This window comes from Bos mutus, chromosome 1, assembly GCF_027580195.1.
Source record: "Bos mutus isolate GX-2022 chromosome 1, NWIPB_WYAK_1.1, whole genome shotgun sequence".
Lineage (NCBI taxonomy): Eukaryota > Metazoa > Chordata > Mammalia > Artiodactyla > Bovidae > Bos > Bos mutus.
In genome coordinates this window covers 151,361,177-151,387,814 of record NC_091617.1, presented here as the reverse complement: position 1 = coordinate 151,387,814, position 26,638 = coordinate 151,361,177, and the positions used below count along the sequence as shown (strand labels likewise).

Genomic DNA, 26,638 nt, shown 5'->3' with positions numbered 1-26,638 from the left:
TTGTCCCTTAGACACATATCTGACGGTGAGGACACATTAAATGTCTTCTCCAAAGTCTGAGAGTTTGAATTTTGGGCTTCGAAGAACAAACAGTGGGGAGGATATAACTGCCCTTTGAAAATTACAACGTGAATGCCTTTTTGCCATATAGTAATGCAATATTTCTTCTGTCCATTAGTAACTACTATTTGATAACATTTATAATATTATTAGAACTTAATATAAAAGAAGTTCAACCTACTTTTTTTTTTTTTACATTTCAACACTGGATATTAATCCGAAAGACAGTCTAAATTAGTATGGTTCAAACCTTTATGTCAAAAATTTATAATAAATGTTTGGTATTAGTCCACATACAATTAAGTTCTTGGTGTAAAGTTATTTAGCTTCAAGAAAGAACATTTGGTTTACTTCACTAATAGGAATATCTCTTAGTGCTGGGATGGCCTCTTCTTGGTCTTTCTTGTGCTGTTGGTTTTTGGCATAGTTATCTGTAAGAAGACAAAAGGCTCTGTTTATCCAAGTAATCTCTTCAACAGTCTCTGTGCTTGTGGAGACCCACCATGTAGTGTACTGGGCTAACGTTTGGATAAGGACAAATACCCTGTGTGATGTAATTAAAAGGCCCCTCAAATCCTCTTTTTAGAAGAAATGTCCCAATTAGAATAAAAACCAGCAAAGCACTTTTTGCAACCTCTAACTTGGATAAGAAATTGTTTCATTCAACTGTACAATGATGATTCAAGTCCCATCGCACATTGCTCACAGAAACAGAATTACACCAACACCCCAAAACTATGAAACTATTTGGTACAATCCTTCATATAAACTTTACAATTTCCCCTCTTTGTACAAACTGTCTATCTGCTGTAATTCCAACCAAACATGCAGGGAACACAGTAGGTTACCCGTGACTCTTCTGACCACATAACTGTGTCTGGGGTACACAGTGACCCCGAGGACACCCTCCCCCCGCCACCCAAGTTCTTCCTCCCAGACAGAGTCTGCAGGGACCTCTTCTGTCATTCCTGGATCTGCACAGCCTGTTTAGGATGACAGAAATTTCTCGCAGAGTTTCCAGGGAACACATTACATATTTGTGGCTGTTAACTAGCGCTATTAAACAGTGTTTTCACAAAAGCTTATTTGTGCCCTGTGACCACTTTCTCTGGTGTAACTGTTGATCTATTTCTCAAAGGTCCTTTCTTCTGCGACCATGTGTCACTTGCCGTAGCCTGCTTTTGGTCGCTTCTCTTGATAAAAGTGTTAATACCCGCTCCTGCCTCCCCTAGCACTTTCCTCGGATGTAAATTTACCTGTGATATTATGAATGGAGTCAAGTGGAGAGGTACTCATCATGTTTATTCCAAATAAGAGGACGTAACCGATGACTATGGTAATGAGGAGATACACAGGCAGAGCAACGGCCCAATACCTGCAGAAGAGAATGTTAAAACAGGCAACAGACTTCACAGAAAGCTGCAGTTCTCAAGAGTCCATCACCAAGTTAACACACTTTTAAAGTTTATCTTTTGGCTATGGTGGGTCTTCACTGCTACACTTGGCCTTTCTCTAGTTGTGGAAAGTGGGCTTCTCTTGTTTTCGGGCACGGGAGCTGTTTCTTTTGGCGTTTACCTCCTCTTTTCTATACAACATTCTCATATCATTCATTGCTTCTTGATTTGTTTTCAACTTCAGATATTTTCTCTGAACTTGGTAATATGGACATGAAAATGTTTATATAAATAACGTTTGCAACTGAGCACCGTAATATATTATTATTTTACGTCTTGTACAATTTTTTGTAGTAGTTACCACTTTTAGTCTGTTTGCTTGGTTTTCCATGTGCCTATCAATAATCAATCCTCAAATTCTCTGACAGATTCTAATATGCCTCTTGATACATTTAAGCATGTCAAATGCTCTCATGTTTTATTGGTGTGTAATTTCTTTCTTTCTTGCCATTTTCTCTTTCTGGAACTTCTAAGACTTGGATTTTTTGCTGTTTTACTTCTCTCATCTTGTCTCTATTTTCTGTTTTGCTATACTCTAATGGCACCCCACTCCAGTACTCTTGCTTGGAAAATCCCATGGACGGAGGAGCCTGTTAGGCTGCAATCCATGGGGTCACTAAGAGTAGGACACGACTGAGCGACTTCCCTTTCACTTTTCTCTTTCCTGCACTGGAGAAGGAAATGGCAGCCCACTCCAGTGTTCTTGCCTGGAGAATCCCAGGGACGGGGGAGCCTGGCGGGCTGCCGTCTATGGGGTCACACAGAGTCGGACACGACTGAAGTGACTTAGCATAGCATAGCATTCTACTTTCTGGAGATCACTTTCGGTGTTTCTTCTAAACGTTCAATTAAAATGTTAATTTTGGTTATCATAGTTATAATTTCTATGCAGTAATTCTCTGAACATTTTTTATTTATAGCATTCTGTTGCTTCATAGTTATACTCTTTTCTTATCTCTGAGGATTTTGTTAACGTTTTCTTTTGTTCTTTGCATTATCTCCATTTCTTTCAAGTTTCTTTTGCTTTTTCTCTTTTATTTCATTTTAGAGGCTTTCTTTTCACGTCTGGTAAGTTGTGGTTGTCCACTCACATTTACATATGAAGTACGGGGAGATGACATGTCGGGGGAAACATTGAAGAAATACAGATGAAGTACTAACAAGTTAATTGGAAACACTGTGCATATGCGGACTGGAATGGCCAACTGATGACCCTCACTATGGGAGACCTGGTCATTGCCCTGGTGGACCTCTCGTTTTCAGAAGCCTTTGAGCCAGCTTTCTCAGGGAGGACCCTCCGATCTTGCTGGGAGGAGGTGGGAGGTAGGACAGGTGCTTGGGAGGACTCACACTTCAGCAAAGCAGATTCTCACTTATTCCTGTTTTCAGTAAGGTGCCTACATAGACCTAGAGTACCCCAGATTACAGGCTCAATTCAGTCTTTCCAGCGTGTAAAACTCCTTCTGCAGGGGAGGGTTTGTCTCTCAGCTTTAAAGGCTGAGGAGGATTGGAGGGCCAAATGCTCTTTAAACAACTGTTTCAGCCTGAACAAGAAATACAATGTAAAGAGGTAGCCACACTTCCAATGTCTGGGCCTCTGTGTGTGGGCACAGAGGCTCTGGCTGCCTCCTGCATGACTGACGTGGGACAGTGGGAATTAAGTCAGGTACCTCTCTACCTGTCTGCAATCCACTTCCCAGATTTTATTGATACATCTCTCCTGTCCCTTTATTTGCTCCTGTGGGTTTATATTTTAACAATTATTTTTTATTATAGGCTTATTTTATCAAGATTTTGGAAGGAAGTGGAGATAGAGATGTACATTCAGCCCACCATCTTTAAGCAGAAACTTATCAATAATGATTTTTTTTAAAGCTTTACGTTTCTATATGGTTACGTGCAGATCTTAAAAGATTAAATATAAGATTTGAAAAAGTCTTGAGGAAAAATCTGATCCTTCAAAACAACACTGATATACTCTCACTTTATTTAAGAAATATATTAAACTTACTTTTGAGGCCAATAAGTTAAGCCTAAGGAGTTTAGCCAAGATTCAGGAACAAAAGCCCACACAAGATACAGTACTGCAGAAGAGGGGGAAAACAAAAAAGGAAAAAAGGTCAGTAAGGCATGCATCTGATTTATCAAGATTCAAGTAAAAAAAGGTCCTTTGAACGTTCCTTGATTAACTGAGAAATGACTTTTTCCTCCTTATTTGTACCATTTCTGTAACACCTTGCACAATTACTTTCTACGAGTTTTTTTTTTTTCCTTTAGCCATGGACTTTATTGTTTCAATATCTACAACTATTATTCTATACACAAAGTTTAATTTTTTACAAAATCCTATACTCCACATTGCTAGGTCACTTACTCTCCCTTTTACGGCACATTTCCATCAGGAACTATTTTCCCAAATCACAATCTGCCTGACTGTGTGCCGCTGCTGTTCAGTTGCTAAGTTGTGTCTGGCTCTTTGTGATGCCATGGACTGTAGCCCACCATCTCCTCTGTCCATGAGATTTCCTGGGCAAGACCTACTAGTCATTTTAAAAAACTGTGGTTAAAAAACCATAAACACCATTTGAAATCGTAATGTTCAGTAGTGTTAAATATATTTGCACTGCTGTTAAACATATTTCTGGAATTTTTTCATCGTGTGAATCTGAAACTCTATACCAACTAAACAAGTCTTACTTAAAACAAGTATGTCTTAATTCATGTGAAAGAGGAGTGAAAAAGCTGGCTTAAAACTCAGCATTCAAAAAACTTAAGATCATGGCATCGGTCCCATCACTTCATGGCAAATAGATGAGGAAACAATGGAAACAGTGACAGACTTTATTTTCTTGGGCTCCAAAATCACTGCAGATGGTGACTGCAACCATGAAATTAAAAGATGTTTGCTTCTTGGGATAAAAGCTATGACAAACCTAGACAGCATATTAAAAAGCAGAGACATTACTTTACTGACAAAGGTTTGTGTAGTCAAAGCTATGGTTTTTCCAGTAGTCATGTATGGGTGTGAGAGCTGGACCATAAAGAAAGGTGAGCGCCAAAGAATTGATGCTTTTGACCTGTGGTCTTGGAGAACTCTTTTAGAGTCCCTCGGACTGCAAGGAGATCAAACCAATCCATCCTAAAGGAAATCAGTCCTGAATACTCATCGGAAGGACTGATGCTGAAGCTGAAGCTCCAAAACCTTGGCCACCTGATACGAAGAACTGACTCACTGGAAAAGATCTTGATGCTGGCAAAGATTGAAGGCGGGAGAAGAAGGGGACAACAAAGGATGAGATGGTTGGATGGCATCGCCAACGTGATGGACATGAGACTGAGCAAACTCCGGGAGCTGGTGACGGACAGGGAGGCCTGGCATGCTGCAGTCCATGGGGTCGCAAAGAGTTGGACATGACTGAGCAACTGAACTGATGTTTTAATTTATGCAATTCACACTTAACCCATACTATTTACAAAAATATGTCTTAACTCATACTATTTTAATCAATTTAAGGGCAGAAATTATGCCTTAAGAACTGCTGTAATTCTTATAGCACCTAGCAATTTTCTTTATATGCAGTAGGTATTCTACACTTCATTCCTACAGGGTTGAAACAACGACAGACAATTAGTGGCGTAAAGGTGAATTTATCTACCTTGTTCTGATTCATGACATGCTTTATCTCCCAGAGCACAGTCTTATTGCCACGTCAAGTTTCTGTGGCCTTTACTGCTGTATCTGTTATAACAACAGCCAACCTCTGAGCACTCACTTTGGGCTAAGCACACTTCTAAGCACTTTGTCATTGTTGTTGAATTGCTAAGTCACGTCTGATTCTTTTGAGAGCTCATGGACTGCAGCCAACCAGGTTCTTCTGTCCATGGGATTTCCCTAGGCAAGAATACTGGAGTGGGTTGCCATTTCCTTCTCCAGGGGATCTTTCCAACCCAGGGATTGAACTTGGGTCCCATGCATTGGCAGATTCTTCACCACTGAGCCACCAGGAAAGCCCTCTGAGCACTTTACATGTATTATTTCATTTCCTCAAAACAATCCTAGGAGGTATTATGTTAGTTTTACAGTTGAGGAACTGGTATCTTGGACATGTTACGTCATCTGCCCAAGGTAGAGTTAAAGTGTTATCATTAAGTCATGTCTGACTCTTTGCAAGCCCATGGACTGTAGCTCACCAGGCTCTTCTGTCCATGGAATTCTACAGACAAGAACACTGGGGATCTTCCTGACTCAGGGATTGAACCCAGGTCTTCTGCTTTGCAGGCAGATTTTTTACCATCTGGGCCAGCAGGGAAGCCCTGCCCAAGTGCCAGAGACAAATTTCAAACCACCTGTCTCAACTATGATAAAAGATTAACATTTTTTTCAACAGATATGTATTACAGAATTCTGTATGTCAGAAGTGTGAGACAATGGTGAACCCGAAAGAGATGGCCTCTGCCCTCCCCAAGCAGAGGACCAAGCAGAGGTCAAGCAGAGGACCAGAGATGAGTAAACTGCTATTTTCAATACACTGTGGTTAAGTGCTAATGAGCAAGTAACAGCAGATGATACGGAAGCACATAAGGCGGCCCTCAGCCCACGGTGGTGGTGATGGAAGTGATGTGAATGGTCAGCAAAGATTTCCTGGAGGAAGTCATTAAGCTGGGGCCTGAAGGATGAATGGGGGTTAGGCAGATGAAAATGCTAATGGCTGGGCTTGCAGTTGTGAGGAAGGAAGGAAATATTAATAACGAGAAAACTGTGTTCCTGGCCACGAGCTGCAGCGAGTGTTAGGAATAAAAGAGAGTGTGGTGGTGGATGGCAGAAGGAAAAGCTGGAAAGGATTGGGCTTGCAACTCAAGATTTCAAGGTTAATGAAATACAAATGGTGGCAAAAACACAAGGCAAATTCATAAACGGAAATAACTTGCTTAGTTTAACTAATTAAATGAATGAGTATTTATTGTACATCTGCTATATGCTAGGTGCTATGAAAATGTCAAGGCTCCGAAGAAAAATGAAACGTGGTGTCTATCCTCACAAGTCCTGTGGGCGAAAGACATGAGCCAGATGCAGTGGCAGGAACCTCCTGAGCACTGTCTTATGTGACCCCTCTCAGACCCTTCTGAAGTGTGTGCCAAGATTATTCCTTACTCACAGATGAAAAAAACTAAGTCATGGGGAATTTAAGTCACTTGCCCGAGGTCTCAAAGCTAACAGTTACTGAGATGGAACAAGAACTCAGGGCATGTGTTCACCCATGCCCTGTTCCTCCCAGGCAGGAGTCAGAGCACTGGTTAACAGCATGAAGGGGAAGCAACGTATCTGGGGAACCCCAGGCAGCCTGGAGTGGCTGGGGCATACAGTGGGAGGCTCTGAGCAGTGAGAAACCAGCTGGAAATGTGAATGGGTCCCAGATCATGAAGACTGTGGGCAAGGAACGTGAACTTTATGTTTTGGGCAAGGGGAATAATTGAGTATTTCTGGAAGATTCCCTGGAGGTGTAAATGGCAACCCACTCTAGTACTCTTGCTGAGGAAATCCCATGGACCGAGGAGCCTGGTGGGCTACAGTCCATGGGGTTGCAAAGAGTCGGACATGACTGAACACGCACCCACCCACCCACACACCAAGAGAAATAACTACCCAGGCTCCAGAGGTTTTCATCTGGGGAGTTCAGGCCTGGATCTCAAGCGTGCTGCTGTGAGAGCTGCGTCTAAGATGTTTCTGTGGAGGAGGAGAGGCCCCAGCAAGCGCAATGGCAGGAGCAGATGAACAAGGTGGGGGAGGAGAAAAAGTGCAAGCAAAGAGGACTCCCAGGCTTTCAGAGTGGCGTCTAGTAATTCCAACCTTGAAGATTCTCCACACTGCACTGTGAGATTTCCCCCCAAATACCGATCAGATGGCATCACTTGCCAGTTTTGAACTTTGATGGCTTTAGAATAAAATCCAAAGTCCTTCCTAGGCTTTGCAAGAACTTAAAAGGACCAGGCTCCTGCCTGCCCCTCCAAGGTCCAGTCCTTACACACTACGCTTCAGCTCCAGATGGCGTCTCATGTCTGCACTTCACACAACCTTCAGAAGCAGGGTAACTCAGCTTGTAGTGAGCGCTATCTGCCTGAAATGTTCTTCCTCTGACTCTTTCAGTGCATTTGGTTCCTTAGCTTGCTTCCTGTCTTGGCTCAAACATCACCTGCAGAAAGGCTTTCCCCAATCGCTTGCTCTTCAGCTGTGTCCCACCCGCACGCCATACCCTCTTACTCCCTTGCCATTTCTCTTTATTTCCTTCAAAGCCATTACCACAGTCTACAACTACGGTTATGGATGGAATATTTGCGCCCCTCCCCCTAAATGATTACATTGAAACCCTAATCCCCAATGTGGTGGATTTGGAGGCAGGGCCTTTGAGAGGCAGTTAGGTATAGATGAGGTCATGAGGGACAGGCGCCATCATGGGATTAGTGTCCTCGTGAGACCCGGAAGAGATCAGAGCTGTGCGCTCTTGTCCTCCACCATGTGAGGACACAGCAAGAAAGTGACAGTCTGTAAACCACATCAGGGCCTTCACCAAGAACCCAACCATGCTGGCATCCAGATCTTGGACTTCCTGCCTCCAGAGCTGAGAAATAAATGTCTATTGTTTAAGCTACCTTGTCACAGCCTAAACAGATTAAGACAATTAGCTTTTTTTTTTTTTTAAGTTAATTATTTAATTTATTTGGCTCTGTCTGGTCTGGGTCTTACTCCCTGGAAGACCTTACTCCTTGGAAGGAAAGTTATGACCAATCTAGATAGCATATTCAAAAGCAGAGACATTACTTTGCCAACAAAGGTTCGTCTAGTCAAGGCTATGGTTTTTCCTGTGGTCATGTATGGATGTGAGAGTTGGACTGTGAAGAAGGCTGAGCGCCGAAGAACTGATGCTTTTAAACTGTGGTGTTGGAGAAGACTCTTGAGAGTCCCTTGGACTGCAAGGAGATCCAACCAGTCCATTCTAAAGGAGATCAGCCCTGGGATTTCTTTGGAAGGAATGAGGCTAAAGCTGAAACTCCAGTACTTTGGCCACCTCATGCGAAGAGTTGACTCACTGGAAAAGACTCTGATGCTGGGAGGGATTGGGGGCAGGAGGAGAAGGGGACGACAGAGGATGAGATGGCTGGATGGCATCACTGACTCGATGGACGTGAGTCTGAGTGAACTCCGGGAGTTGGTGATGGACAGGGAGGCCTGGCGTGCTGTGATTCATGGGGTCGCAAAGAGTCGGACACGACTGAGCGACTGATCTGATCTGGTCTGCGTCTTAGTTGAGGCGCACTGGGTTCGCTGCTTCGTAGCACATGGGATCTTCGTTCCCTAACCAGGGGATTGTGCCCTGCATTGGAAGGATTATTAACCACTGGACTGCCAGGGAAGTCCCTACAATTAGCTTTTAAATTCAGTAAATATTTCAACATACAGAGAGACTCATGTAACCCCTGTGCACCTACCACTGTGTTTTATTAAAACTGCTGGGTACTGGCTTCTCACCTCCCTGATTACTTTCTGCCTCCCTGTCTCAGGTTTAATGACTTCCATCAATTCCTTCAAACCACTGGCATCGTTAGGCTTTTGCATTGGATGTTCTCTGTCTGAGAGGCTCTTTCTCAACATTGCCATGGCAACTCTCATTTTTTGTGTCTGTGCCTAAAACTCATCTGTCAGTGAGGCACCTCCTGACAGCTGTACTTATAACAGCAAGCTGCTTCCATTCCTTACCCTCTTTCTTGCTTAATTTCTCCCCAAGGTACACACTATCATCTGACATTCTATATGTTTTACTTATGTAAATTGTCCATTGACCATCTCCCTCCCAGCAGAATGCAGACTCTGAGAGCAGGAAATCTGGGGCTGTTCTGCTCATCTCTGGTCAGTAACAGTGCCCAGCACATTGTAAGCACAAAAGAAAAATTTGTGGAATTAATTTCTGGTTGTGCAATAAATGCTGGAGAGGGTGCGGAGAAAAAGGAACCCTCTTACACTGTTGGTGGAAATGCAAACTAGTACAGCCACTATGGAGAACAGTGTGGAGAGTCCTTAAAAAACTGGAAATAGAACTGCCATACAACCCAGCAATCCCACTGCTGGGCATACAAACCAAGGAAACCAGAATTGAAAGAGATACATGTACCCCAATGTTCATCACAGCACTGTTTACAATAGCTAGGAAATGGAAGCAACCTAGATGTCCATCAGCAGACGAACGTATAAGAAAGTTGTGGTACATATACACAATGGAATATTACTCAGCTATTAAAAAGAATGCATTTGAAATGAGGTGGATGAAACTGGAGCCTATTATACAGAGTGAATTAAGTCAGAAAGAAAAACACCAATACAGTATACTAACACATATATATGGAATTTAGAAAGATGGTGACGATGACCCTATATATGAGACAGCAAAAGAGACACAGAAGTAAAGAACAGACTGTTGTACTCTGTGGGAGAAGGCGAGGGTGTGATGATTTCAGAGAATAGCATTGAAACATGTAGATTATCATATGTGAAACAGATCGCCAGTCCAGGTTCGATGCATGAGGCAAGGTGCTCAGGGCTGGTGCACTGGGATGACCCTGAGGGATGGGATGGGGAGGGAGAGTCAGGATGGGGAACACATGTACACCCATGGCCAATTCATGTGAATGTGTGGCAAAAACCACCACAATATTGTAAAGTAATTAGCCTCCAATTAAAAAAAAAATTTGTGATTGTGGGTCCTGTTGGAGTTAAGCCTTATTAAAGTCATTGCTTTTATTTATCTGTATGGTTTCTAATCCTTCAAATACTCTATAGAACACAGATTTGCAAAAATGATGATGTTGATGATAACAATCAGAGTCACAGCTAAGGTTTAATTGGGCTTCCCTGGTGGCTCAGATAGTAAAGAATCTGCCTGCAATGCAGGAGACCCAGGTTCAATGCCTGGGTTAGGAAATTCCCCTGGAGAAGGGAATGGCAACCCACTCCAGTGAAGTACAGGTAGCCCCCACTTTTTGAAAGTCCACTTTGTGCCATTTTGCTCTTAGAAAAGACCTACAGTAGTATGTTTTCTTTAACCAAAGGAAATCTGAAGAGGATTTTTGCTTCTACTAAAAAACTTTTCTGCATCTGTTTTGCAGGGAGCTGTGGTAGAAGCAGTGCGCACCCAGAGCAGGTAGAGTGGCTCGTCCGAGCTCCTTTCCCAGGGCTACACTCAGCATCTTAGCGTCAAGCCGCCACAGCTTTGAACTGTGTCTGTGAGCATCTTTACCTGAACTAAGTATCTTTATCAAATTGAGTGCGTGAGCTCAAGTTTTGTGCGTTAGCAAATGTGCTCTTCATTTTATACCATTTTGGCTCGCCAAGGTTTCATAAGAATATGTGTGTCTGAAAGTCGCTTAGTTGTACCTGACTCTTTGCCCACCAAGCTCCTCTCTCCATGGAATTCTCCAGGCAAGAATACTGGAGTGGGTAAGCCATTCTCTTCTCCAAGGGCTCTTCTTGACCCTGGGATCAAACCCAGGTCTCCTGCATTGCAGGCAGATTCTTTACCATCCAAGCCACCTCTAGTTTTGCAGGGGAAAGCTGTACTTACTGTTCCTACGCTACATATTCCTTTAAGTGCTCTGCATAAATGATGGCAATTTATCTTTACAACAGACATAGAGGGCCAGAACAGTGACATCAACCCAGTATGCCGGCATTGAAATTTTAGCTGTATCATTTACCAGTGGTGTGACCTTGGGCACATTATTTAAGCCCCATGTGCTCAATATTCTCATCTGCAAATGAAGACACTAATGACAATTTCTATCTCACAGGACTGTCTCATGCTTCCTTAGCTTTTAATAGACATGTTCACCCTTCCACAGATGAAGCATCTGAAGAATTGAAGATGCAAACAGTCCTCCACAAAGCAAATCTGTGGAGGAGTCAGGATTTGGACTCAAGCTATAACTTCTTCATAGACTGCCCTAGGCAACAGCTTGGTTGCCTATACTGATGTAGTTAGTGTTCAGAAGCACGGCCACTCCATCTGCCTGGTGTCCACAAAATTCTAAAAAGTTCTGGGCATCCACTTTTCTCCCTAATTCTCAGATCCTTCTGGGGAGAGACATGAGGCCTGCTGTATGACTCTGGAAATATGGTGTCTCAAAGAACAAGCTTTCTTATCTGTAAAATGGGACCATATGAGGACTGACTGAGATCCAGGATGGACTTCTGGAGCCTGATTCCTGTTCCTCCCAAACTCCCACAGCTGCACTGGGGCCACACCAGATTACTCCTTTCCAAACCTCACCATGCTTCCCTTCAAGGCCTTCCCACTTCTTCCTTCTTACTGTAGGAGATAAAGTCCCTGGGAGAAAAATTAACTCTGACTTTCTTTTTTTGGCTGCACTGCCTCAGTGCCTTATCCTTGTGACCAGGAATCGAACCTGAGCCTTGGCTGTGAGAGTGCAAGAGTCTTAACCACCAGATTGCCAGAACTGCCAAATTCCCTGAATTTCCATTTTGATTTTTTATCTCTTCATTAGGTTCCCAAGGCACGTATCAACTGAGATACTATTGACTGAGATTTAATCCTCTATCTTGTCCACAAAACCAAGACCTTCTTAAGGGCAGGGATCAGGTTTCATTTCCTCTGCAATCCTTCCTGGTGAGGCATTTTTAAAGATCTGTTGAGATTAAATCTTTCAGGCTCATGTCTGGCATATAGAACACGCTGAAGAGACAAGAGGTCTCTTCAGGTTTTCTCAAAAAGAGACAAAGGTTGAAAGAATCACAGTTCATGTGTACACATTCTACTAACAAACGGAATAATTTCCTTGTCCTTGAACATCAGAGACAGGCCCTGGCCATCCATCAGGAGAGTACTTACTGAAGCCAAATTGGGAGCTTAAGAAAAGAACAAAGCCATAAATCGCTCTTTCTGGCAACGGCGACGGTGAATTTTCCACCATTTTCCCCGTGGCTTTAGATATGCTGTGGGGGGAAAACAAAAACAAGTTATCTGTCAGTGATCCACTCATTTTCACTATGGGTCTATTATAATCTCACCGCTTTGCTATGGGCACAGCCTCTGCGTTTCTCCAGTAAACCAAACAGGATACACACCTGCTTGCACACGTGCACACAATCACCCAAACGTTGCCTGCACGAGCAACCAGACCCCCAACCTCACGTGCGCGCGCACACAAGCACACGGGCTAAAGCGCGCACTTCCTGCAGTGGGGGGTGGGGGGTGGCACTGAACACCACCGCAACTCTGCAGGCTTCGCCTCAATAAGAACAGGGAAGAAAGGGCAAGGACGGATGGGGGGGCCCGCACCCAAGCGCCCTCCCGCCTGGGCCTCGACACCCAGAACTGGGCCCTGCCGTCTCATAGGTCAATTTTCTCATTCGAGTTGCCCCCGGGTTGCGGGGTGGCCCTCGACCTTGGGTCCTCCAAGGTCGACTCCCCCAGCGGCACGTTCGGCCACCTCAGGGCCGAGGCCTCGGCGCAGGCGCGGACTAGGGGAGCCGCAGGAGGGCGAAAGAGGACAAACAGCGAACCGCTTGGTCGCCACGGAAACCCTGCCCGCGCGCAAGCGCACCGCGACGCGGGTCAGTCAGCCGCTCGAGAGCGCGGGGGCGAGCGGGAAATCGCGGGGCTCGCAGCGGGGGGCGGGGCGGGGCGTGCGCGACGGCGCATGTGCGTTGCGGCTCACGTGACGCACGTTCCCCGCCCCACTGCCGCCGCCCGGCCGCTAGCGCCCGCCCGCCCGCCCGGCGGCTGACGTGGAGAGCCTGTGGAGGCGGCGGCTGCGGCTGCCCGCGTCCGAGGCTCGCGGGCTGCGAGCCCCGGTGAGTGCACACCTGGCGCGCGGCGGGGCTGCCGGATGTGTCAGCTTGTCGCGCAGCAGCCGAGATGGCCGGGGCGAGAGGCCCTCCACACCCCCTCCGGGGGTGTGTGGTGAGTGTGGGTGTGTGCGCGTCGCCCCGCGTCGTTGGCTGTGGTGCCTGTAGTGTGTGTATGAGGGGTGGATGGTGCCGGTTCGGGGTGTGTGTATGTGTGTGTGGCCGCTGTCGTCGGCCCCAGTAGGTGTGTCTTTTTTGTCTGATTTCCCTGTTCTGCAAGTGTGGGTCCTTCGGGGCTCCTGTGCGAAGGTGGGAGAAGCCCGTGTGTGTGTGCGCGTCCCCAGGCCGCCCACGCGCCCTCGTCGCCGTCGGTGCGCGGGTGACACCCCCGCTAGCCTTGTGGGGGTCCGACGGCCCGAGCGCGCGTGGACACGCGAGATGTCTCCCCTCCCGGCCCCTTTGTGTCGGTGCCGATTCTTCCCGGCCCGGGCGTGGACGCCCCGGCTGTGTGGGTGCCCCCTCCGCCTTGGTGTCACAGCCCCTCTCTTGGGGTGCTCGCCCCCCCCACCGTCCCCGCGCGCGTAGCCGCGCCGCCTGCAGTCGTGACCGACCCCCTTGCAGCAGCGCCCGCGCGGGGGTGCGTCCTCTCGTGTCCCCGCGCGCCTGGGTCCTAGTGAGTGCGTGGTCGCCGGGGTGCGAGTTTTCGTTCGAGAGTGTTGGTGAACGTTGTTGCACGCCCCCCTCCCCCGTGTTTTGCGTTCTTTACAAATGCGCCACCTGTTTTCTAGAGAATGGCTGCGGAGTGCGGGGAGGGGGTCGGGGGAGGGAGACTTGAACGCAGTGCTCGCTGCGCTTCTTCGAAGCATCCTCTCCCCTATCTCCTATGGCTAATGGGAAGAGGCGGGGACAGCCGGGGGGTCCGGCTAGCGGCTCCGTAGTGTTTAGGATGTCCAGTGTGGCCTGTCGAATCAGCCTGTTCTGGGGACGGAATAAGGGACCAGAGGCCAAAAATGGACCTAAGGCGTAGGTGAATGTTGTTTGGTACCCGTGTGGCGTACCATTTTTAGAGGCCTCCTAAGATGCCCAAAGATCTTCGATGGCAGACTCCTTCCAAAAAATATATGTATACGCGACAGCTGGGCAAATACGTTCTAGCCAATCCTAGGCGTTCTTGATGGTACTTAACGGTTCACATAAGTGTTTTGTGGCGTTCACATAAATGACCTCTTTTGGTTTCTGCCCAGGGTCCTGGCGATAGAAACAAGGTAGACAGCTTACAGGTTTCAATCTTCCTTTGGGAGCAATTTCCTCATAATTACAGCTCTGGTTAGGTACATTTTGTATTGCAGGAAATTTGCGTTTTATCCTAAGGGATATGGGATTTATTACAAGGCTTCACAGGGAAGGAAACTTCAAACATATTAGAAACCCAGCTGCTCCTCTTGCTTGTCAAAGGTTCGTGCTCTGCGCTCAAGGGCTGCGTTTTTGGTCTCTGTTTCTCCCTGTTCATTTGCTCAGTTTTCTTACTCTTGCCTCATTTTCTGGCATTTTGTTTCTTTTCAATTTCTGGAAGGTTTCAGACGTAGAATACAGAGTGGGATCTAACCAGTTCATGACTGAGATTTACAGATGTAATTATTTTGCCGAATTTACTTCAGATCCTCTTTTTAGTTTAAAGAACTAAAATTGCAAAATATGGAGGTGCTCTCATTCCCGCCTCTCTTTTCCTAGAGGTAGTCACCGTGTTTAGGTTTGTGTATATTTCCTTGCATATTTTATACTTTGATCACGGTGAATCCATTAACAATATATAGTGTTTTTTAGTGTGTATTTTAAACTTTAATGGTATTAAACAATATGTGTCTTTTTGCAACTTGCTTTTTTCGATCAGCATCACATTTTCAGATTTACATGTGAATAAATTGGATAATTGTGTTTGGTTCATTTTAATTGCTGATATAGAATTCCATTGTATGAATATACCATAATTTACTGATCCGTTTACTAATCCGTTTTCCTACCGATGGACTCTGAAGGTTTTTGACTCTAAAAACAGTCCTGCTTTGAACATCTTTGTATTTGTCTGCTTTGTGCACGTTTGGAAATTTCTTGAGAAAATACACCTAATAGTGGGTTTTGCTGCATAGTAGGATGTATGCATCTTCAATGTAACCAAATATCACAGAAGCTCTCAAAGTGCTTACACTAACTCATCACTCTGAGTGGTACTGAGTGAAGACACCCATTTCCTCACACTATTGCTAAACTCTTTATGTTACCTGACTTACATTTTTGCCTCCTCTTTACTGACCAGCTTCCTTATAACTTTAACTTGCAGCTGAATTTGCCTACAGCCACCTTGGCTTCTGCTCTAGCCCTGTGTAAAGCCTATGGGTTCCTGTCTCAGAGCTGACTCAATCTTTTATCTCATTCGGTTCTCATAAAACTAATTGCAGTGAACATTTATTTTGTACCTAATGTACTTCCTATGGTTGATGTAAGATAAAGATTTCCGTGGTATGTTAGATGTACCTCTCTAGTGGCAGGTGAGGTGATTTAATTATTTTTTGCATATGATGAATGGGTTTTAAAAAATCTTTTTTCCTCTTTAATGTACTACTTATACTTAATGCTTTCAAAATATATGTAACATATATACAAGTTGTGAAGCAAGGCAATAAAATGAACGCCTCTCAACCCACCACTCAATCCAAGAATCAAAATGACCGATTTTGAATGTTACCATCCCCAGGGTGACTTCTATTGAATTGTGTGTCATTCCTTGTATTTTAAAAATAATTTTATCAAATATGTGTATATCCCTCAACAGTATATTGTATGGTTTCTATTGTTTTTGAATTTTACAGTTTGTTGGGCTGGCTTATTTCACTCAATGTTACGTTTTTGAGAGTCACTGATATTCAGATAGACATCTCATTATTTTCATGGCTGTGTAATATTCTGTTGGAGAATATAACACAGTGTATGTACTCTTCTGTTGATGAACATTTTGGTTGTTTCTAGGTTTTGCTATTTTGAAGATTCTTATATATTTCTTCTGGTACACAGTTGCAAGAATTTGTCTGCTTTTCACACTGGGATATATGCCTTCCAGGGAAGTAATAAAAATTTTCTGAGGGGTATTTGGGCACAAGTGATATTAATGAATCAATTTGTAGATACTAAATTCCACGTGTATCCTTTCCTAAAATTGGTAATGCCTGAAGCCTGTGATAGAAACTTCCTCTTGGCTCTACTTGCCCACCTCCCCCTTCAGAGTAGCATTTCTGCCTTAAATTAGGAAGGCATACCACTTACTTGCATGGAATCTTATCAGGGTAACGTCCCAATTGAAAAACTCTCCATGGAACAAAAGGATAATTTAAAATACATGCAGCTATAGTGTTAGGAAACACTTCTTTTAATGCAGACACTTTCCATCTCCTCAAGAGCTGCGTTTCCAATAAAGTGTAACTTTTATGTTTAATTATCAGCATTATGTAGGGTTTCCCAGGTGATGGTAGTGGTGAAGAATCTGTCTTCTAATGCTGGGGGTGTAAGAGACGCAGGTTCAAGCCCTGGGCAGGGAATATCCTCTGGGGGAGGGCATGGCAACCTACTCCAGTATTCTTGCCTGGAGAATCCCGTGGACACAGGAGCCTGGTGGGCTACCGTCCATAGGGTCACAAAGAGTGGGACACAACTGAAGTGACTTAGAGTGCACACACACAAACACATCAGCATATATACTAGTTATCTTTTGATGAACTTGATGCTGTAATAATTACAACATTTTAAACCAGTGATATGTCAGTGTTATTTTAAAATGTCACTGTGATACTCTAGCAATTCATCCTTTGCAATTAAACTTAGGACTGAAATTTTTTAGATGTCATTTAAAGTATGAGTGTAATCTTTAATAGCATTTATTGTGGTTCATCAGTAAAAAGAATGTTGAAATACCACTGTGGTAAGCTATTTACTAGAAGTGGAATTGCTGGACTGTGGGGTATGAATATATGGTTCAACTATAAAATGACACCAAATTGTTTTCTGAAGTGGTTGTACCAGCTTATGCTTTGGTGAGCTATTTTGTCAATTTATATACTTTGATTAGCATTGTGTTAAGATTTACAGTTGATCTATATCCTTTGCAACACTTGTTACTTGTCAAACTTCTTAATATTTGCCAAATGGATATGAAATGTGCATTGTGGTTTTAATGTGCATTTATTGATTGTTAATGACTTTGAACATCTTTTCCTTTGTCTGTGAACCATCTATCTCCCTTTTATTCACAAAAAGGAAATTGATCGTTCACACACAGACACACACACAAATACCTGGTCATATCTCTCACCCACTTTTCTGTTGGGTTCTCTTTTAAAACTGTAACAGGTAACAGTAATCGTTTATTAGGAATATACATTGAAAATATCTTATTCCAGTTTGTGGTCTTTTTGCACTTTATGGTGTGTTTTGGTGAACAGAAGTTCTTAATTTCAAGGTAATCTAATTGGAAATTTACAATGCCTTGGGATCATCAAGACATTCTCCTGTGTTTCTCTTTAAAAATTTTTAAATGATGCCTTTCACATTTAAGTTGGTAATCCATCTGGTACTGATTTTTGTATATGGTGTGAGTTAATGATCCACACTCATTTTTCCCTCCATGTGGCTACAGTTGACCACATACCATGTATTGAATTGGCTCTCTGTTCACCAGTGATCTGCTGAACCACCTTTTTTTACATGTTTAGTTTCTATATGCATGGATCTGTTTCTGATTCTCCTTTCTGTACCACTTGTCCACCTGTCTATCTGTTGATAGCACACTGTCATGATTATTAATGCTGTAGTTTTACCTGACATCTTGATGTTTGGGGGGCACTTGAGTCTTAGCTGTTTTTGTAAGAATCTTGTCATATGGCAGAAGAAGCTTTTCAGGAATGAATTGGAATGATTAAAATCAGTTTGGAGAGATTTGAAATCTTTAAGATTTTGAGGTATGTATTTCCATTTATTTAGGTTTCTAATGACTTTGATACAGTTTTGTGAATTTTTCCTTACAGATCTAACAGTTTTTAAATGTTGATTCTGATGTTTCTAGGAGTTTTGTTGCTGTTACAAATGATGCTTTTTAGATTCTGTTTCCTGTTTGTTAATAGAAATTTATGGATTTTTTTACACTGAACTTTAGTCATTCACTTGATAAACACTTATTCTGATATATTTTCTATAATTCTTTTGGGTTTTCTATGTGGATAATTATATCACTTGCAAATAGTGACACTTTTGGTTCTCCTTTCCTTTCCAATTTTCCTTAATTTTTTTTTTCTTGGCTTATTATGCTGGCACACTTCTAGATCTATGTTTGATGGATGTGATTATGGTTATTAGAAGTGATTTATAGTGAGCATACATGTTTGTTCTTGATTTCAAAAAGAATGTTTTCCCCTTAAAAATGTTTGTTATGAGTTTCTGTAGACAGTCTTTATTAAGTTAGGGAAGTCGTCATTTGCCTATTTTGTCACATGCTTCTCTGCGTCTGTTGACAGTATCTTGTGGATTTTCTCCTTTAATACACTAAGTGTAGTGGTTCCAATTTATATATTTAAAAATTCTTAATTCTCTCTTACATTTGTTCTTAAGATAGATGTAAGTTGACTTTGATGGGTTGTCTTTTTGTGAACTGGATGAAGTTTGCTAGTATTTTATTTAGATTTTTGCATCTGTTGATGAATGAAATCACCTGTCATTTTTTTTCTTGACTATCTTGTCTGGTTTTGGTGTTCAGGTTACACTGCTTTATGCCAGGTACAGTGATTCATTCTTTTTCTCTTCTCTGGACAGTTTGGATTGGAGTAATTTGTTTCTTAAAAGCTTGGTGGCATTTACCTGTGAGATCATTTGGATCTAATTTTTTGTGTGGAAGGATTGTAAATTATTGATAGGTTAGTAGTAATTAGCAATTGAATAGTAATAAGACTTCAGCTTTTCAGCTTTTAGTGAGTTTTGTAAATTTTATTTATTTTTTAAATTAACTTTTTGTTGGAATATAGTTGATTTACAGTGTGATAAATTTTAGAAATTTTTTTCAACAAATTTATTTTCATCAGGTTCATGGTACTGTCTTAATTCCCATTTTAATCGTTTATTTGTAGTTATCTTCCCTTTCTCATATTGGATGTTATTTGTGACTTTTTTCATTAATTTTGCCAAAAGTTTATCTATCTTATTAATCTTGGCAGAGGATGAATTTTTGGTCTATTAATATTTTGTTCTATTATATTTTTAGTCTTTTTCTCCTTTATGATTTCCTTCCTTTTCCTTCTTTTAGTTTATTTATTTATTTTGAGCATGCAAATATTTATTGATACAATCTTCACCAGAGGCACACTTTATTTTTAATTGATAAAAATAACAAAGGTTTTTCTAAACTGTTGATAAAGAAGATTTTCTTTGATTTTATTATTTTCTAACCTAAACTGCATGATTAGCTTACTACTTTTCAGCCATTCCGGTTTTCTACTATGAGCATGTAAAGCTATGTAATTCCTCAAAGTTCATTTTTGCTTTACATAATATGGTTTAATTTATGCCACTTTGATTAAGTTTTAAATTTAAACAAAATTAAAACTTCTATTTTGATTTCTTTGACTTACATCTTTGAGAGTTTTCTTTAAAATATGTGTTTTAAAATTTCCAAATATTTCTTCATTTTCCTTTTTGTTGTTCATTTCTTAGTTGTGTTGTCAGGGAATGTAGTGTGTGTTTTTCTTAAAACATTTGTTTGTCCTTCTTCATGGCTTTGTACATAGGGAATTATAATTCTTCTGTGTGTACTTGTGAAGAATTTATATTTCTCTAGTTATGTATCTGTTAGATCAAACTTAAAAATTGTGTTTCCGGTTGTCTGTATTAATTTCATGTGTTTGACCTAGCATGAGAGAAATGCGTTTCAATCTTCCACTGTTACCTTCTTACAGACTCTGTAGTTCTATCAGTTTTTCTTATATGTATTTTGGGACTATTTTATCTGATACTTGCAAGCTAAGCATTGTTTTCCTAGTGGGTTGATGCTTTTCTCTTATGTTGTGGTTCTTCCTGTGCCTAATTTTGTTTTTTTGTCTTTTAGGGTCTGTTTTGTCTGTCCCGCCTTTCTTTTGGTGGTAGTTTACATGGATTAACCTTTTTTCTTCATTTTCCTGTCCTTTCTTTATGTCCTTAGATTTTAGGTGTCTCTTAAGAATGTATTACTAGATTTTTTTAAAAATACAGTCAGATAGTTTATGATTTTTAATTGGTATTTTTAGAAGTTAGTTCAAGTCTCTTGGTGGTCAACTCTTTTTTTTAAATCTGAAATTAGTTTTATTTTACCCTTGTTCTTGAGAGAGAATTTTGATAGGTATACAGTTCTTAGGTTGATGCTTTGCTTTCTGTTCATGTGTAAAGATGTTATTCTACTTGCAAAGTCTGCTACCAGTTTTATTTATGGTGATTTGAAGAAAATATTTTTCATCTCGCTGCATTGAATTTTCTGTCTTTGGGATTACACCTTTACATCTGAGTCTAGATAGTGATTACTTTTTTTTATCCTATTTTGGATACATGTGTTTCTTGATTCAAAATACTGTCTTTCATGAAGTCTAGAAGATTCTGAGCCATGTATTATTTAAACATTTTCTCTTTGATTTTATCTACTTTCTCCTTCCCAAGATTTAAGTGGATATATGTATGTATGTATGTGTTTCCAAATCACTTATTTTTCATCTTTTATATTTTTAACTTGTGTCTTTGGCAGAACTTAAAATGCTGGATAATTTAATCAGGCATGTGTTCTTTTTCATCAGTTTTCTTGACGGTGCCTAATCATCTCGTCAATCCATCTGTTTTATTTATTTTTAACAATTATACTTTTAATTTTTAAAAGTATCACTCCATTCTTTTTAGCTATACCCAGTCTCCTGTTGCTTGCTCATTTTTTTTTTTTTTTTTGAATCTGTAGATCTTCTATAGACTGGCGACCCCCATGTCTGATGTCCTTAGGGATCTAAATTTATTGCTTGTTTTTTCTGTTATCTCCCTCATGGTGGGTTGTCACCTCCTGTGCTTGGAGATTTTCAGTTATGAACTCTTCCTTGATTGCTCTTTCTCTCTGGGAATTCTCAGAGTCTGAGTTGAGATACTTTCCTTCTGATAGGGCTTGTGTCAGCGTTGGCTGGGAGCTGTCCGTGGGACCCCCTTTTAGTCTCTCACTTTGCTCCTGGCCCACGGCTCCATGTCCCATGTTGTTCTTGTCATCTTGACTGTCAGGTTTAGTTTCTAGATAGAGGTTTGTTGCTTTGGGGGGAAAAGTGACTTTAAATGTTCCCTATTTCTGTGAGCTCAGTAATATTAAAAAAAATTTAGCATCCACTTTGTTTTGCAGTCATGAAATGCCCCATTGGTTCATCATAACTGATGGGATCAGAAGTCCTTTACACTTGTATTAAATTTTTGTAGTATGTTCATTTTAGTTTGTATCAGGAAAAAGTTCTGTAAGATTTCTTGGTGATAACAAATTTTCTATTAAAACAAGTTTATATCTAAGTTGAAAGTTGAGTTATTCTAAATCAAAATATTAAATAGGTAACAGCACAGTTGGCAGGTGGATTTGGCAAAGCTTTCTACTTTGGGGTGTGTGAATTAAAACTTTGGAAAACAGTGAGATAGAGAATAAAGGTGTGTAGGGCACAGTGTACTGTTTGGACCCGTAGTGAACCTACAGAGAGAAATTGTGAATGACCAAACTGTGAACATTGCTGTCAAAATGTTGGGAGCAGGATGCTCAGAGAAGAGGTGTAAAAATAAACTTGGTGGTAGTGAGAAGTTCAGGAAATGCTTCCTGGAATCGAGTAATAAGGTCTGGTAGGCATTCTGGTTGCAGATGAGGTTTGTTTAGAAATGACAGGCAGCTGGGTGGGACTGGCTTCTGCATTATGTCGTGGAGTGACTAGAGAAATGCAGGAACAGAACCACAAAACAGAACCACTTCTGTGCTGTAGTAGGGAGTTTGGTCTTTATTCTGAAGATAAAGAGAAGTTAGAGTTAAGTGTACAATTTTATGATCAGAGTTTTAGGGGATGCCAAGATCGAAGGTAAGTCACCAGTTAGGAGGCTGCTTGTTCAAGTAGTTCAGAGAAGAGATGAAGCCTCAGCCAGGGCAGTGGCCCCGGGCACGAAGAGTTGTACGTGTGCTAATTTGGGTTTCCTAGAGGAGTTGAAATGACAGGACTTTGTGGTCACTTTGGTTATGAATGTTGAAGGAGACTGGGGAGTCTAGATTGACCTCCAGATTTGGGTAACCAGGTGGCATGTAGAGCAGTTTACCGGTAACATACAGAAAGAGGAAAGAACTTGGTTTCATTTGTTCTTGAGGAAAAGGATGTTTGATTTTGAACTCACTGAATCTGAGAGGCTTGTGGGATGTCTTGGTTAAGATCCAGTAGCGGTTGACAGGGAGAGTCTAGAAGTCTATGAGTTATAACCCAGCGTGGAGAGATTTGAGAGTCTTAACTGCATTTTTAGTCATGGTTTGCTAAAATAGTGGGTTATGAGACCATTTAAAGCACTACATAGATAAAAAAATTTTTAATAGGAATATATGCTAATATGTCTGAAAAACATAAGCTGTACTTCCAACTTATAATATCACGGGTGCTACCACTTAGGCCAAGTGAGCCCAGTAAAAAAGAAATACTAAGAAAATAAAGTACATGTGACTTGTGGAAATGGCAAAAATTGTGGTGAAGCTATGCACATAATGAAAGTTCAGAAAGCACTATTGTAAGCCATGGGTGTGGAGAGAGTAAGCATGAGAAGAAGAGACAGTTGACCTTTGGGTGGCGGGGAATGGAGAAGAAGCGCCCATGGAGACTGAGGAAGAGCAGCCAGAAGAATAGGAGGAGGACCAGGAGAAGATGGTCTTTGGAGTCCAGATGAAGAGTTCTGAGGAGGAGGAAGTGGTCCACAGCGTCAAGTAAGTTGTAAGCTGAAAAGTGCTTTTGGACGTAGCTATTAAGGGAGACCATTTAGTTGGAGGCATCCACATAGTGGATTAAAAAATACTCATCTAGTATGTTAGTCATAGCTGATGTTCATAGCATTTCCTATACGTCATGTGCTAGTAAACGCACTTGACATATGTTAACTGGTTAATCAAATAGGTAGTATTGCTGTCCTCATTTAATAAATAGGAGACAAACACCTCAAGAGGTTAAGTAACTCATCCCAGATCACACACTCAGGAAATGGGAGAGCCAGGATTCAAGCCCAGGCAGTCTGGTTCCAGAGTCCATGCTGTTAACCACTATGCCGCATTGCCTCTCTGGTTAAAACAGAATAGAAAATAACAATAACACCATTGCCGTAATTATGGTGCGGTGGGTGTAGGGCATGGTATCGGTGAGCTATGCCAGGCTGGGGGTGACCAGCATGGTGTCACAGTGGCTCAGTCTGACACTCATGAGCACATTAATTGCATCCGATGCCGTGATGGTGACAGACAGTTCTTGGCTCTTTCTGTATTTATATACAGAAAACACTTGTTAAGAAAAATGAGTTTAAACGTGTATGTGTTTCCCAGAATAGCATATGTCCCATATCATGTGCCATACCTTGGGTGCTAAAATGACTTTTTATTTTTTTCAATCATTGTTTGCTTTTGGAGTTAAATTCTCTAAATGGGAAATACTGGTCACCCAGAACAAGTCAGAAGGTTCCAGACATTGTAGTTATTCAGTCTACTGGAAAAGATCAGTAACAACTTCACTAAAGCGTTTCCTTGGTGGAAGTGGAAGCCCAACATTAGGAAACTGAAAATGAAGGAGAATGGAGCATTTGAATGGGACGAAAAAAAGCATTCTTGATGAAGGTGAAAAACATCTGTGGTAAGAGACCGAGGAGACCTGAGCCATGATGACTCTTGGCTGGGGTCAGCAAGGAGCTGATCAGAGTTACAGATTTAGAAACTGGTTTAGACCTGGGCAGTGATCCAAGATGTGGCCTTGTGAATGAAGAGCTTAGGTGAGGAGGGCAGCAAGGTGCACTTTAGTTGAGGAGGTGGTCGCACTGCAATGGTTGGGTCCTGAAGGGCTGTCCATGCCCACCTTAGTGTGGCTGGAATGATGACCGGAGGAGAGAGGAGAGCACCGTGAGCTAGTTGCTGGTGTTCTTTAACACGGCAGCAGCCAGGAGGCAGCTCGATCCATGACAAGGAAACGTAACCTAGTGAAATACAGCGTTTGAGAGGAGACCATAGAGTCCGAAGACCTAGGTTTGATTCCCCCCAAGCTTAGTGATCTTGGGCGGATTAGTTTTGCTGTGAATGTTTTCATCTGTACAGTGACGATGGTGATACTTGTACCTGCAGAGAGTTGCTGTGAGTGTTGATGAGGTGGTGCACGCAAAACGCTTGGCACATCGTGTGACAAATGGTACCAACAGTTTGCTATGAAGGTGGTTATTGTTCTTCACTTCTGATATTGTGAGGTGGTTGTACAGCAAGTGGAACATGAAAAGGATTAATTAAAGAAACAGATGTATTTTCCAAGGGCTGATGGTGGTTTTGGTTAGGAAAAAAGAAACTTGGTTTATCCTAACAATAGTGGGATAGTAGTGGTGAAGTGAAAAGATTAAAAAGCACTGTTAATAATGGTGCTGGTGATGCTCAAAGAGGAAAGTCATTCTTTGGAGAAGAGTTAGAAGTAATAAAATACTGAGTTCTTTTCAGTGATAGTTAGGTTTTGTACCAGTTCTCTGACAGCTATACCTTTTTATGACTGAACTTGCTTCAGGAAAAAAAAACTTGAGTCTGCAACTCCAGCCCCCTGCCCCTCTATTGAAATAGTTATTTTAAAAATGTGGTTGTTGGTAACATGAGGGGTTTGCCCACTGTTGCAGTCTAGCAGTGCTTACCTGTGTTGCAGTAGTTTAGAGAATAAGGAGCAGTGAGTGCTGGGAAGGTCTGGATGTGGCTGTAGGAATTAAGAGGTGGGCACGCTCTCCCTGTACCACTTCAGCTCTGCCCCTGTGCCCAGGACAGAAACACACAGTTCGGTCTGGATAGGCAACCATTCTTTCAGTGGATCAAGATTTAGTTCTAGTCAGGAGGTGGAGAATGTGGCAAGAGTTCGTGTATGATGAAATAGCGTATTTCATAGATGCAGTAAAAGCAAATGGAGTTAAAGGGCAGTGGTGGAAAGATGTTTTTTGTTCACTTATTGAACTCATTGTTTGAGGACTTAGCACATGCTAGGAGCATACAAAGATGAAATAAGCTGCCCTTAATTATCTTCCATCTAAAGGAGACATGTAAACAGTTAAATTCAGAGATGGTGACTCTTTGAAGCTAAAGAAAAGAAACAGATTAAACTGATGCTTGAAGAGAGTCATGGCAGAGACTAGCAAATGAGGGTGAGACTCTTCCAGAGCTCAGTGTTCTCATCAGAGTTGCTTCCTGGAGGCATAAGTTCCAAGTATTTATCAAACATACCGCAGAAGCTAGGAAAACTGCTTATATCATCTCAAATGATTTCATTGTTGATTTGAGTTTGTGTTGTGTCCTTAGGGTGGTGTACCATGGCCGATTTTCCCCAGGGAAATTTTGCAGATTATGCCTTGTTAGAAGATTGCCCTTATGTGGATGATTGTATCTTTGCCCCTGAGTTTATGTCCAGTGATTATGTTCGTGTGACTCAGCTTTACTGTGATGGAGTGGTAAGTAGATTTCTTAACTTTTTTTTTTTTTCTTGGCCTTATTGCACCACATGCCAGATCTTAGTTCCCTGACCAGGGATTGAACACATGACCTCTGCATTGGATGTACAGTCTTAACCACTGGACTGTCAGGGAAGTTCCCTTAACTTTTTATTTTTAATATAATGTCTTCTTAAAGTTTTTTTTTAAATTGAGATATAATTGACATGACATTAGTTTCAGATGTACAACATAATGATTCAACATACGTACATATTGTGAGATCAACACAGTAAGTCCAGTTACCGTCCATCTCTACAACATAGTTATACATTGTTTTTCTTCTTGTGAGAACCTTAAAGATTTCGTGTGCTACTTGAAATTTTACAGGGAGGTATATATAGTTTCTGCAGGGGTCGTTTCAGACAAGAGAGCAGGCAGTGCCTCACCAGGGGATATGTGCAGTGCTGCTGAAAGCTTGTTTTCTGCCTGGAGGTGAGCAAGGCTCTCAGGGGAGACCCATAGAAACAGA

General features: G+C 41.9%; 2 protein-coding genes across 12 annotated transcripts in view; one reads left to right on the top strand and one right to left on the bottom strand.

Moving 5' to 3' along the window:
• Positions 1-290: 290 nt before the first annotated feature.
• On the bottom strand, positions 291-13,104 carry PIGP (phosphatidylinositol glycan anchor biosynthesis class P). The gene is made up of 5 exons (XM_070377503.1): positions 12,860-13,104; positions 12,410-12,513; positions 3,526-3,598; positions 1,317-1,435; positions 291-491 (listed from the first exon to the last, which is right to left on the bottom strand). Exons 1-5 carry the CDS (start codon positions 12,928-12,930, stop codon positions 379-381), a joined length of 480 nt encoding a protein of 159 aa, XP_070233604.1. The 5' UTR covers positions 12,931-13,104; the 3' UTR covers positions 291-378.
• A 173-nt stretch (positions 13,105-13,277) lies between these two features.
• Positions 13,278-26,638, top strand: part of TTC3 (tetratricopeptide repeat domain 3) — a 129,788-nt gene continuing 116,427 nt past the window's right edge. For 4 of the 11 annotated variants that reach the window (XM_070377445.1, XM_070377432.1, XM_070377417.1 and 1 more), the window contains exons 1-2: positions 24,279-24,299; positions 25,979-26,127. In XM_070377445.1, coding sequence (XP_070233546.1) covers positions 25,990-26,127 — 138 coding nt within the window. In that variant the 5' untranslated portion in view covers positions 24,279-24,299; positions 25,979-25,989. Of the gene's footprint in view, positions 13,484-20,192; positions 23,390-24,278; positions 24,300-25,978; positions 26,128-26,638 lie in introns of those variants that run through there. The other 7 variants (XM_070377449.1, XM_070377439.1, XM_070377423.1 and 4 more) reach the window with 6 other exon arrangements.